The 14,788-nt window shown below is 29.3% G+C and overlaps 2 protein-coding genes across 2 annotated transcripts; both read left to right on the top strand.

Moving 5' to 3' along the window:
• The first annotated feature begins 1,721 nt into the window (after positions 1–1,721).
• LOC114186580 (calcineurin B-like protein 3) lies at positions 1,722–6,156 on the top strand. Its single transcript, XM_028074533.1, has 10 exons — positions 1,722–1,940; positions 2,837–2,882; positions 2,966–3,120; positions 3,443–3,525; positions 3,714–3,773; positions 4,411–4,519; positions 4,684–4,736; positions 4,820–4,900; positions 5,030–5,142; positions 5,822–6,156. Exons 3-10 carry the CDS (start codon positions 2,997–2,999, stop codon positions 5,877–5,879), a joined length of 681 nt encoding a protein of 226 aa, XP_027930334.1. The 5' UTR covers positions 1,722–1,940; positions 2,837–2,882; positions 2,966–2,996; the 3' UTR covers positions 5,880–6,156.
• Positions 6,157–7,217: 1,061 nt separating this feature from the next.
• On the top strand, positions 7,218–10,637 carry LOC114187599 (peptidyl-prolyl cis-trans isomerase FKBP16-1, chloroplastic). Its single transcript, XM_028075884.1, has 8 exons — positions 7,218–7,460; positions 7,943–8,125; positions 8,232–8,266; positions 9,057–9,150; positions 9,349–9,409; positions 9,985–10,030; positions 10,264–10,334; positions 10,427–10,637. The coding sequence occupies exons 1-8, from the start codon at positions 7,396–7,398 to the stop codon at positions 10,517–10,519; spliced, it is 648 nt and encodes a 215-aa protein (XP_027931685.1). The 5' UTR covers positions 7,218–7,395; the 3' UTR covers positions 10,520–10,637.
• The last annotated feature ends 4,151 nt before the right edge of the window (positions 10,638–14,788 follow it).

Consider the following 14,788-nt stretch of genomic DNA (forward strand, 5'->3'; position numbering starts at 1 on the left):
CCAAAATTTTCTACCAATATTATTTAGAGTTCTTGCCATCCTCAAAGCTGTCATCTCTCCGCAGTTACAAGTCGGGGTTAATCCATTTGTCATTGAACCACCAACAGTGCACGAAGTTATACAACACTGTTGCCTCCAACGATTACAACTAGAGGTAAAGGAAGAAGATTGGGACCGTAACATACCTATATAATGGGATTGCAGGAAGAAGAAGATTGCAACAACACCAATTGAAAATGGAGAAACAAGATTGTCAAAACTCACCAAGTGTCCAAACATTGCTTACCAAAACACTAGCTCACTTATTTATTCCCAAATATCTAATTACTACACCTGTACAGTACACGTAACACACCGTAATACAAATTGTGCCACCTTCCGTTAATAATTTAAACGACGTTACAGAAAATGATCAAATAAAACATGAATTGCGAAAATGAGGATCATTTTAAATATTCTGTAAAAATGAGGACCATTTAAAACATTTTGTCAAAATGAGGACCATCCACGACAAATACTACAAAAATGAAGACCAAAAAGGTATTTAAACCTATCGAATATTAACTACTGACAGTTAAGAATAATAAATATGTACATAAGGATGAGATAAAGTAGTTTTTTAAAAATATTAAAGGATAAATACGATGCTGTGAGGAAGTAGCTAATGAAATAAATATATATTTAAAAGATAAAATTAACAACATATTATTTAAATATGAGAATATAAATAATAAGAATATTTAGAGAAACAATATTAAGAATATTTAGAGAGAAATAATATTAAGAATATTTTAGAGAAATAATATAGATTTTACTTTCTGATTTGTGTATGCCGTCATCAGAATAAATACAAATTATGTTATACTTAACAATCATATTAAAAATCTTTTAATATTTAAATGTAATATAGGGTTAAAAATGAAAAGGATAAATTAAGTTACGAATATGATAGATACCAAACTCATCTGATTTTATTACTAAGTTATGAATATTTTTATGCCACAATGTTTATTTTAATTATTATATTATGCTTATTAATATCGATGAATATTAATTTTAAATTTTTTTATTTCGTACTATCTTTTAATTGATATAATGGCAGTATCATATCCATTATTTTTATTATATTTTAAATTTGATTGAAAACATATAAAAATGCAAGTGTAAGATGAACACTAAAATACACAATATAAAAGTATAAAACAAAATTCCATAAATAAAAAAAATGAGAAATACTCAAAAATATATTTGATTGATTAAACAAAATTAAATTTATACAAACTACCATATAAAACTGTATATTATTCTGTTATTTTTTATCCTTAATTATTTCAACAAATAACTTCATTATATATTTATGGTCTAATAAGATAGTAACTGAGCATTGATAAGTTACTAATTACTGATTTTTAGTTCCAAGTTAATTTTTCAGTCTCTCAACAAAGAAATTTACTTGTTAGACCAGAAAAATAAAAATTAATTTAATTAAAATATAATAGCAAGAATGGAAGTCCCACTTTCCAAAATTCAACTTATACTTATAGTTTTGAATCAAACTCTAAAAAAAATCACTGATTTTGTTAGAAGTGATGAAATCAAACGAAATTTGTAACAACTTATGATTATTTGGTAGTTTGAAATATTTTATAGATAACTTATAACTTATAACTTATCTTCTATTTATTAATTTTTCAGAGATAAGTTTATGATATGAAAAATTGAGTTAACCTTTGATATAAAATAAATTGTCAGAGGTTCTTGTGGGTTGTACTCTATCTGTCATCGACAACATCACTTGCGTCACCTTCATAAACACATTCTTTCCAATCATCCATTCCACTTCCCCAAATTCCTTTTAATTCCAACCAAACCCTTAACTTCTCCAAATCTTCTACGCACTTTCTTTTTCCTTTTCTGGTGTCTGATCTTCTGCCTCCAAGGTCTGATTTTTTTTCCCCTACCCTTCTGGGCTGTTTGTTTTTTCAATCATGGTTGAAGCTGCATAACAAGATTTTATGGTGTATTTTGATGTGGGGTTCTTCAGTTTTCTGTAAATTTTGTTTCTTTTATTTTGTGTGTTGATTCGGTGCCGGTTCCCATAGATCGATGGGTTTTTTTCATGCTTGTGAGGTGGTGGATATGTGTGAGCTGTGAATTGCGCTGAATTCATAATTCGGTAACCTTAAAAGTTTGTAATTTTTTTATGTGGGGATGTTGAAATTTGAATCTGGTGTTGCTCCAAGGCGATTTTGAGAGGTTTTGTGTGAGGAGCTTGATGTAGGGTCATGGATTCTGAGTTTGTCAATTATCAGTAATTTTATGTTTGTGTTTTGAAGATTATGGACTTACTGAAAATTTGTTTTTGATATGGGCATGTGACCAATGTAGCATTACCCCCATCTTGCTGAGTAAGGTTTTGTTTGTTTCTATTTTTGTAGTTGTTATGTAGGGTGTTATCTTGAGTTCCTTAATGCCTATTAATTTATCAAATATTTGTGGAAATTTACTTCAACATCGAAAATTTTGTAACTAGCTTAAGGAGTGTCAATATATAGACATATACACACATCATTGAAATGTGAATTTTTATGCACATTTTCTTGTGATTCAAAGTGAAAGGAAGAAAGCAATGCACAATTTATATAGCCTGGAATGTTGATGTTTGTAGTTCGTGGTGATAAGTACTTTTAATTTTCAATGAATTCTGTGTGTTTGAAAGTGGGACTAGTGGTGTTGCTTTATTTTCAATTTGGGTACCTTCTGATATGAAAATGGCATCAATATCATGTTTGAAGTCTGAAACTAGGTTTCTTTTTCTCTGTTGTTGCCTTTTCAGATCTTGCCATTTGGGATTGTTCACCGGAATTGGAAATGGTTAAAAGGTTGGTTTGCCTTGTGCCTGATTATAATGACTTTATTAAGGACGAACTAAATGAAATTTCTAACTGATTTATTCTTGGAACAGTTATGGAGTGTTCTGATTTGCGAAAGATATCATGTTGCAGTGCTTAGAGGGATTAAAGCCTTTATTTGCTTCCATATTGAGATGTTGTGATCTGGACATATACAACCAGCCGAGAGGCCTTGAAGATCCTGAACTTCTTGCTAGAGAGACAGTGTGTACGTACTTACCCTTACTATATGCTTATAATTCATTACTTGTCTTTTTGTTCTTACATAATTAGATTACAAATAAATTCTGATTTTTCTACTGAGAATATACACTTCTGAATTCCTTTATCTTCTATTATTCCATCATATTTTGAGGTAATTTAACTAGTGGCAATGAACAAAAAAATAAAAGAAAAAAGAAAAGCATTAGTATGAAAGCTATAATTATTTTGTTTGTAATGGTGGATTCTATTGCCGCGAACATTGCTGCTAGGAATTAAATACATAATATTGTACTGAAAAAAGGGTATATATTTTCTTGTATGTGCAGTCAGTGTAAGTGAAATAGAAGCACTTTATGAGCTCTTCAAAAAGATCAGCAGTGCTGTTATTGATGATGGGTTGATTAACAAGGTTGGTCTGTTTTAGCTTGGCCTTTTCCAACAATGAAAGAAAATATATGCCTAATTTTAAGTTTTATTTATCATTCCGTATCTATGCTGTTTATTCTATTGTTCCATTTTGTCATTTACTTTCTTTTGAAGGGTTTAGTTTTAGAAACTCTATCAGATGTTATATTCAACTTTAGATATCATTTGCAGGAAGAGTTTCAGTTGGCATTGTTCAAGACAAACAAAAAAGAAAGTCTTTTTGCCGATCGGGTATTGCTTTCGTTTCATTTTATTGATTTCCTATGCAAATATCTTTACTTTGACACATGAAACTCTCTTTCTATGGTCATATCAGGTTAATATAGACACAGATACACAGAAAAAAATTGGTTCTCTGTCTAATGCTTAATGTAATGACTGAAATTTTGGTACTTCTCCCTTTTTTGCTATGTTCCAATGCAACTGTTTTAGCAGTTTGACATCTATATCAATCACCTTGTCTAGTCATACTCATTTCTAGATGTTCAGTTGTCTCTGTATTTTATAATTTCTTCTCATTGGTATGTGTATAATATTGCATATTATGTCTACTATTGCATCATATTTGTTTACACATACTAGCTTGAATAGTTCACCGAACACAAGGATTGCGAAAATTATGATAAACTTATGTACCTTGAAAGGATGCTATTTTAAAAATTAGTCTGTGCCTGTTTGCACATGCAATTAAAAGGATGGCATATTTAATGCAGTACGAGATAGTTTATTTACTTGCACAAGTTGTGTATGCACACAATGCATGCTATGGTATACTACAGCCTTTAGCTTAATATGCAACCAAAGTATTATATTTTGTGTTTGTTCAACAGAAACTCATGCGTAATGAATTTTTCTCTAATTCTTTTAGGTATTTGATTTGTTTGACACAAAGCACAATGGAATACTGGGTTTTGAAGAGTTTGCTCGTGCTCTCTCCGTTTTCCATCCAAATGCCCCTATTGATGATAAGATTGAATGTATGTTGTAAGGGTTTTTCTTTTTGTACAATTATTAGTTTATCATTAATTTTGTGTTCACCTTTTAAAATTTAGAACGATGCATGATTGAAATCCAGTCTTCAGTTTTCTTCACTGACCTTTTTAAGCAAACAAAACTAAACCCAAATGATATCATGTTTCAGTTTCCTTTCAACTGTATGATCTCAAGCAGCAGGGTTTTATTGAAAGGCAAGAGGTACTTAGTCAAGTTTGTTTAATTCTAAATTTTGTTTCTCTTCATTCCAGACAATCCTGATTTTTGTATGTCTTTTTATGCAGGTGAAGCAAATGGTTGTAGCTACACTTGCTGAATCTGGCATGAACCTATCAGATGATGTTATAGAAAGTATAATTGACAAGGTTTTACCCCATTCTTCTTTCACCTGCATTTCTAAGTTCTAACTGTACCCACTTGTCTCAAGAGTCTCATTCTCTCTGTTTGAAAACACACATGGATGGTTTTAACATTTAAGTTTTGGATTTCTGTAGACCTTTGAGGAAGCAGATACAAAGCATGATGGCAAGATTGACAAGGAAGAGTGGAGAAACCTTGTTCTGCGTCATCCATCACTTCTGAAGAACATGACCCTTCAATATCTCAAGTAATTATTCAATTTATATTTTTTCTTGTCAATTTCTGCAGTACACTTTCCAAAGTAGACAGAGCAAAATAACTCTTAGTAAGAGGGTTCATGCTTAACTCAACTTCACATAACCGACTTGTAAAGTAAAAATTGCACCCCACTTATATATATATATATATATATATATATATATATATATATATATATATATATATATATATATATATATATATATATATATTAATTTGGCCTTATTCCTAATTGATACGAGATCTCCAACACCCCTTCCGTCGATGAATGAACATCACGTGAGATTAGACAATTTGTGAATAGTTTAACCGAAACTTGATAACAAAACAATGACATAATAGTTTCAAAGAACTTGATTAGGATAGGCTCTGATATAATCTTAGGAAGTGAGTTTATCTCAAACTTTAATTTTTACATAACGACTTGTAAAATGAGGATTACACCTGTTTATATATTATAATGTGGTCTTATTCTAATCGACATGAGATCTCAAACAATAACATTGATCTTTATAACTTCATAACTACTCATTACTGAATCTTTGTTTAGAAAAGTATGATAGTTGCAAGTTAAGTGTTCATCATGAGTATCCTACTAACATATATTTTGATTTGTCCTTTGTCTTTCACTGGGCTTTTCTGATACCCTTTTGAATGTGTTTGGGCAGGGACATCACCACAACATTCCCAAGCTTTGTGTTCCATTCACAAGTAGACGATACTTGAAGATAATTTCTCCTATGGTTCCATCCTTTTGGGCTGCAGGGCCACTTGTGTAGAAAAGGGCATGCCACTTTTACCATACATTTGTTACATCTTTGAATAATATATTTTGTTTTGTGGATTCTTTTGCTGCTTTTCTTTATCATTTTTTTTTTCTTCAAATTCCGCACAGATTTGGTTCCATTTTTCAAATCTAGGATTTCAAAAGCAAGATGGAAGGTTGTGTAGAGTTTGGTTTAAATTGTGATTTATATTTATATTTTATATTGATTGAGAAAGATATTTGTGATGCCCCAATATTTAGAAACTATAAAGCCTCATTTTTAATGCTTTTAACCAAGTTTGAACGTGTTTGAAGTTCTTAAAATTCGTGCTTTTCTATTTGAAAAATATGAACGATAACATAATTTTTGTTCTGAATTAAGAATTATACATCCAAATACACCTTAGAAAACACATAAATTGAGGAAAAAAAAAATTAAATTATCTTCTTTTACAACATTGTGCCGTTTTAACTTTCAAAAAGCTAAGGAAAGTAAATGAGTTCATAAAAAAATTTAATATAAACTTTTAATTAAAAAGCTCAAATATAGCTTTATGGAGATGGACATAGTGGGTATGGATCGTGCGAATATGGTATTAAACTTTAGGCTTCTGTTTCCTACACCCTTATAATTACTGTCTGCACCCCATGTAATAAGATGGTCCCTAAAATATTTATTTATTTATATGAGAAAGACAATTTTACAAGAATAGAGGAGAAGTAAATTGAAGTTGTTCAATAATAATTATTATTATTTTAAAATCACATAATAATTTTGAAAAAAGTTGCATGAAATCTACGTTTCTTTCAATTCTTATGGTAACATCTAATAATTATTGTTTATTTATCAAACTCTAATTTTACTTAAATTTTATAATTGTTCAAACTTCTAAAAGTATTTATACCTCAAATGCATAATAAAACTTAACATTTAAATAAAAAAATTCAAATAATTAAATAAAAAAAGAACCAAGTTCAGTTAATTTAAAAATAAAAATTTAATTGACTTAAACAAAAACCACAGAGAATCAAACTCTAACACAGAATAAATTAAATGGATAGAAAATATAATTAAGTTAAAAAAAAAGCTATATTTGAAATAAAAAATGTATACTTTTTCTAACAAACGAAAAATAAAAAGAACATTTTTTTTAAATATACTCTAAAATCAAATTTTCTCTCTCTCTCTCTCTCTCTCTCTCTCTCTCTCCTTTATTTATTTTTTGTCTAATTAAATAAAAAGAATCAGTACAACATTATGATATTTTCTCTCTGTTTTTAGTTTTGCCTTTTCACTTTGCATTTATAATGGAAGTTGCAAACAGTAACTAATTCTGGGCTTGGTGGGTGAGTCCATACTCATCAGCAAGTACCTTACTTTTGGATGGAGTCATAGAGATAGATAATGTTTTGTTTGATGATTGAAATGAGTGGCCACACAAGTATCAACCTTTATTCTCAATTTTCAATTTGAGTATGGCAGTTCTATCTTTTCTCTTGGTTCCATCTCCATGTGCTGCCTCTGTGCATGCATCTCCAAGGTATGAAATTTCTTTCCAATCTCATTTTTCTTAGTAATTATGTCCAAATGTGTCATACCCTTGAAATACTTATTTTACATTAATATAATTGTTTATTGTAAGTTGAAAGAGGCCAAATGGTAAACCTTTTTGTGAGAATCAATCCAAATTTTCAAACATTATGCTTGAAGATAGAAGACACACCCAATCTATGGAGAGGGTTTCTCTGATTTATTGTAATGGGGAGAGTTTCTCAAGACTGTGCAAAAATCTTAATGTGGTGAAATGAAATAAAATATTTTTTAGATGGTGAAATCTTAATGGGAAGAGGTTCAGAATAATTCATGTCTTTCTCTATTTTTCTTTTGTGACGTTGCTTTGTGTTTATCTTATATCTTTGCTCCTCATTATGAAAATGGATTCTTTTGATGCATAAAGTTGTCATCATGCTTCTTGAGAAGCATCTTTGTTGACCAAGTGCTTCAAACCTCTGATAAATTCAGGTGCTTGGAGGATGCAAAACTCAGATATGCTGAGTCTAATAACAGAGTCTCCATATTAACAGTGAAAAGATTTTCAAGAAGGATGGTTCTTCAATTTCTGGGGATTAATCACATGATATGGCATGCTTCTTCTGCTCTGGCTGCACCAATTATGCCAGACATGAAGGAACCTGAACTCATACGGTTTGTCTGTCTTTCTTCCTTTTTTTAACCTAATCTAATATTGTGAAATGAAAAATGTTAGTGTATCATGATTTGTGATTTACTATTTTTTATGTGAAGCATCTAGGACTTTGAAGCTACCTAGTGGAGTGAGAATTCAAGGTAAACAATTTTTGAACTTCCATGCTACATTCCATCAGTAAAATGAAGCATGTATGTATGACATAAATTGTTGGTGCAAAAACACTTTGATGATTCACACTTTTTGTCTTCTTTGATGGAAAGACCAACAACCTTATTTTCTTTTTATTTGAGTGTGTATGTGTTTTTTCCCACATCCCATTGTAAGTATAGAATTGTATATGTTTTGAATGTACTGTGTGTATAATGCAGACCACAGTATGTATTTATACTATGTTACAAAATCAATTATAATAAAAACACTTAATAATTAGAAATCAATCATCCTAACCTAATTTCCTAGATTATATAACAGTTAATTTCCTATATTTTTTAACTGTTGATTACATTATAACACTCCCTCTCAAGCTGGAGCATATATGTTATATGTACCAAGCTTGTTACAAATGTACTCAATTTGAAGGTCTCTAAGGGACGGTAAATATGTTAGCCAATTGATTGTTAGAGTTGACAAAATCAGTAGTGATATCTCCAGAGAGCGCCTTTTCTCTAACAAAAATGACAATCAATTTCAATATGTTTGATTCTTTCATGGAAGACCGGGTTTGATGCCTGATTACATTCTAATAGTAGATTAAGCAACACTTCATTCTTCCATGTTTCTTCAAATACACGAGTGAATATACTTGATAAAATCATTGAACTATAATGCATTTTAGTGATTTTGCTATTCTTTCCTATTGAAATAAATCAAGCTATCAATACAAGTCTTTGTACATAAATAGGTATTCATATGAAGTTTTCGAATTAGATATTGTTGAAGGGGAAGGACCAGAAGCACATAATGGAGATGTGGTCAAATTCAATTGTGTATGCAGGCGTGCAAATGGATACTTTGTTTTCAGGTAATTGCAAACTGAATTTTTCACATACATGATATTCCACTGATTACCATGATTCAAATCATTATTGTATTCTAACACACACAAAACACAACCATTCAATTTCTAGTTCATATTTTCCCCCTTAATTTCCCTTAAACCAGTTTATCTGATCCAAACCTGTTCTACTGTTGCATGGTTTCATACTCTAATTCATGATAGTACAGTGGACCAATTCAGTGGAGAAAGTACACCTGTTACACTTCCCTTGGATGAGAACCAGGTAAGTTTTTTTCATTCAACTTGTATGTTTACTATTCAAATGTAAATGAGGTTGTATTGTCATTTTTGTCATGAGCATATAGATGTATTATTGTCAGTCTGCTGAACCTTCAAAATATATTGATGTTGATATATTAAAGAAGTTTTTAATATATTTTAAAACATCAAAATTGTATTTATCGATGTATTTTGAAGACTTAGTAGAGGGACAACACCACAGACTCAGCAGAAAGTCTAAATTCTGTAGTGTCCTTGACAATTTAGTTGAGTGTGGGGGCATTCTGTTGCTACTTAACTCTAGTCATCGTTGATTATGTTTTTCAAACATTCTTCCAAGTTGAGTATTCCATTAACCATAAAATTCAGCTCTGACTTCTTATATATATGGCTATTGCCTTTTACTCTGTTCATTGTTTTTCTGCATTTTAGACTTTAACTTCTTCACCAATTAACACATGACCATAGTCATAACAAGATTATATTATTTATCACTTGACATTCAAATTCTTGGTTCTTGTTCTTTTGAAATCAATTATGAGGTCTCATTGTACTAATTTGCATTTCTTTTTTATGCAGATTATAGTGGGCTTAAAGGAGGTCCTCACAGGCATGAGAGTTGGTGGTATGTTCTTCCATGGCATTTATGAGTTGCTATATATATATATATATATATATATATATATATATATATATTACTCCAAACTTTGGCATGCAATCCATTTATATACGTTTCTAACATATGATTATAAACAATATTTAAACATAACAATGGACATGATACAAAAACATGTTAAATTAAGGTCAATTAATTAATGTTGTCATTGTAATTTTTGTGGCATTTACTTGTACTTTTAGGAAAGAGAAGAGCACTGATCCCTCCTTCAGCAGGATATGTAAACGAGAACTTGAAACCAATACCTGAAGAGGTTAGATTAGATATTCTTTTAATTGCTAAGCTAAATTCTCAATAATTATATTTGATTGTAATAGTAGATTGATGTGCTTTTGTTAATTGCAGTTTGGCCCTCGTCGCAGCCTTTTTTCTCATGCACAGGAGCCGTTGGTTTTTGAAGTGCAACTCTTGAAAATTTTGAGCCCTCCAATTTATTAGTTGTGCTTATTTATTTTATTTTATTTTATTTTAATTCTACTTTCAATTTTAGATATCTTAATTGTGGAGTCTTATTTGTATTTAAATTATACCAATTGAATACATTTGATGTTACAAATGTGATTTTATTTTATTTAATAATTATGTAACTTTAATATGTCATAAATCAATATTATGAGAAGCTAAAATAGTAAATTTGAGAAACTAATTATAGTATAATTGTAGTATTTAAGGGACCTAATTAATAAATTATAATTTGAGAAACTAAAATAGTATAAGTAATGTCAATTAAGAAGAGAACACAACTAACTTTGAGTGTATATGTTGCCTTTGCCAAGAGAATCTTTTGTTTTGGTGTCAAGTATGATTGTACCATGATTAGGTACAATAATGGATTAACAATATCAATCTAAAATGTAGAATATACTCACTACATTGTTCATTACACATTCTCAACCCGAATAAATCATCATCAACATAGATTCTCAATTTAAAATCACATATAACATATACAAATTACACATGAATAGTGTTCAAAACAACATGAATCATCAACTCAAAGTAGTTGTTTTTACAAGTTAGTAAAACCAACTTCAAATTCGTATGTGAAGAAAATTCCTTACATTAACTATGACAAATTTTATTATAAAAAAAATTCTTTAACTTTTCTCTACTTAATATCTTAAGATGTGTCATCCTAAAAATCGAGATAGGAAACATATCTTAAACCATCGTATCTCATGAATGCATCAATTTGTTAAAATAAAATGATCCAACATTAGTGAGATCGAACGATCTATATACACCCATGAGAGCATCTAATGTACTTAAGATCTTAATGGTTTTGATGATAACAACTACTATAATTGAACTGAATTAATATTTTATATATAATCTAACTTGTGTGTTAATGTTGCTGAATGTCACAAATCCATTTTTTTTCTTTGATCAAAAGTCTATAAGACTTTGTTTGATGTGTTATTAGACAAAGTATGTTATTTCAAAATTCATTTTGAATTCAATTCTGATGAATTTAATCAAGTCGTAATAATCAACATATTTCTAGATAACCAAATATATGAAAGATTTAATAAATGAATTATATATATAGCTATATGTTTTAAAGTTGATACACATTTGAAAAATTAATATATATCTGATTTGAAGCTTCAACAATAATTTTCCAGATGATGTATAAAAAGTTGAAGCTGAAAACGAAGAACAACAATAAAAAAAACAAGTTACACCAACACAAGATTCATATTGTTCTCTACAAATCTTTCTATCATTCATTTAGTGTGTTCAAAAGAGGGAGTATGAAAGTTATTTTAATATTTCTGTGTATGTTTGATATGTTTGGTGCTAGACGACTTAGTATAGTGTTATAAAAAAAAAGTATAAGACTTTATTCACCCCTTCTAGAGCGTATCACACACACTAATTCAACAATTCCATATATACATGTAACAAAATGGTAAAAACTTCACATATTTTAAAACATACACTTGTAGTCATCATATGTTGTTTGAGCGATCTATCTTCACAAATGAGAAACCTAAATTAAGATTTTAATAAATTATTGATGCCATGAATTTATTAAAAAGAAATCTTGCTAAACTTATTTTAGTCCATCTATAGAGGGCGGTGGCTGCCGGGGGGGGGGGGGGGAGGTGGGTGGGTGGGTGGGTGTGTTGGTTTGATTGGATATTATCTAACTTATTATGAGAATTGGATTGTGAAATCTATGCTTATTGAAATAAATGATTTTATGCTATTGATGGTAAAATTTGTGACGAGGAAAGAATTGGAAATTTCAACATATATGATTGTTTTGGTTTGGTTTTAAAAATTAGATAGTGAATCCTTACGTTTTTAAGTCGATTTGAATAAACCTTTCATCTAAGTTGAGATATCAATTTGGTAGATTAGCGATATCTGAGATTGTTCTGATATAAATTAAGAGTATTTTGGTACTAGAAAAACAATTGAATTACTAAATTAGATAACCTATATCACGTGTAGAAAACTCTGCTAAGGTGTTGGAAGGTGTTTTAAGTTGGGTGCCAACTTTTCTTGTTGGGCACTAGGCTTGAGGGGTTTTTTACGTGGATTGAATGTGATAGAGGACTATCCCTAAATTCCATACAAGAAGAATTTGAAGATTGACCTTTACAATTCAAAGGACCTATGACAAGGGCATGGAGCAAGAGATTGGAAAATCGCATCTATTCAAGACTCTTGATACTACAAGCAACTGCAAGTGAAAATTCAAAGGATATGAAGATCATGGCTTGGAGCACTTTTGAAGGATAGTTATTAGGAAATTAATTTATATTTTTGAACTTTGGGTTTTCTTTTCGAAAATAGTTATGTTCTATGTTTTTGGGCTTTGGATTTTCTTTTATAAATTAATTTATGTTTTGGTTTGGGCCTTCTTGTAAGGTTCTTAGGTTTTCTTAAACTCGTGTGCCTATATATAGAGGTACCAAAAACTATTGTAAACACTTTTAGCCATATATTGAATTTGATTTTATTAAAGAGAGGATTCTCTTTGTTCTTGGCTTAGGCCTTCGGTTCTTATCAAAGATTAACATCTTTATGACGAATCTTCACTTGACTTATCAATCTGCTAGATTGTGGCGTCCTCCATCTCTGTCTTATTCTGCGTTCTTCTTTGATTTATTTGTGTCGTGCCTCTTGAGGATTCAAATTCAGAAACGATCATATAAGATCGTATCAAAATGAAGTATAGTTGTAAAAATTGGAAAATAGTGAAACATGGAAAGACGATGGTATGTGGTTAATGTGCGTGTTAGGTTGTAGAAAGATTGGGTTTTGTGCCATGCAACATATGGTCTAGCATTTTATTATTTTATGTGTGGACATGTGATATAAATGAGTAGGAAGAATGATGTCCAATGGAAATGATGATGATTTCTTGAGTTTGGTTTGAGGTTGTGATTGAAAAATATTGTTAATTTGTGAGTTGTATGAATGTGGTTAGTTATAAGAAAAATTAACTCATTATTTGGTGTTAAGGCATCTATTGTGTGAGCTTGATTGTTAAGTCATCCTAATTCTACTAAACTTACATACTCATATAGAGAATAAATTTTATGTGGCGAGAGTTGAAGGAGGTTCCAGTGTCGGAATTTGTGAGAGAACACATTTCTGGCTAGGCTATAATGAACTAACCATGTCATAAGGGATTTTAGACCATGTAAATCTGGGCAGGTCGTAACGTATTATAATGTTACATGGTAGGTGCAAGACTTCATGCATATTTAGCTCAATACATGATATTTTGGAATTGAGTACAGATAATGACCATGTTTTAATGAATTATGATTATCTAATATCTGGGATTTCAAATGAGAAACTAATCACACTCTTAGATTGGAAGACTAGATTTAAGAAATTATCATCAATATAAATTTTAAAAATAAATTTTATAAAATGAATAAATTTGTTATGTATTAGAATTATACATTGTAAAGTTACATTATAAAAATTGTGGAGATTTTTATTAAAATTAAACATATTATTAATATTAGTGAACACACATGCGATCTGTGTTCACATTTATTTTTAGAATATAAAGAATATATAATTAACTTTAAAATAGTTGTTAAATATAAAATTGGAAAAATAAAATATATACACAAAAGATGTTTTCAAGATGAAGACAAAAGAGATTTTTAAAATAATGATTTGAAGTAAACTATTTATAAAATAATTAATTTAAAATAATTAACTTTTAAAATAACAACTAAAGGTAAAATTGAAAAAACGAGATGTGAACACAAAAAAAATCTCTTTATATAATTATAGATTTTATATTATAAAATATTTGAAATTAAATATAAGATATCTATATATTTAGATATCTTTGATGAAAATTTATTATTCTTTCAGAGCATATTAAATATTTATTTTATTTATATTTTTTAATTATATTTATGTAATTTAATTTTTTCAATAATTTAGTGATGTAATTATATTAATAATATTTTTATTTGTACTTATTCACACAATCTTATATTATTTATTAAGACATGAAGATAAAAAAAATAAATTAATAAAATAAAGTAATAATCACATAAAAAATATAAAAGTTTTAACAATCAATCAACATAAAAAGAAATTCAATGTAGGTTTAATTTAAAACAAAAAAAAAACTTAAAACTTAAATTTAATCAAGTTCACAATCTTTAAAATAAATAGATAAAATTTTATAATTCAATCATATTAAATATTTTTGACCTCACA

The sequence above is a fragment of the Vigna unguiculata genome, chromosome 6 (genome assembly GCF_004118075.2).
Source record: "Vigna unguiculata cultivar IT97K-499-35 chromosome 6, ASM411807v1, whole genome shotgun sequence".
Classification (NCBI taxonomy): domain Eukaryota; kingdom Viridiplantae; phylum Streptophyta; class Magnoliopsida; order Fabales; family Fabaceae; genus Vigna; species Vigna unguiculata.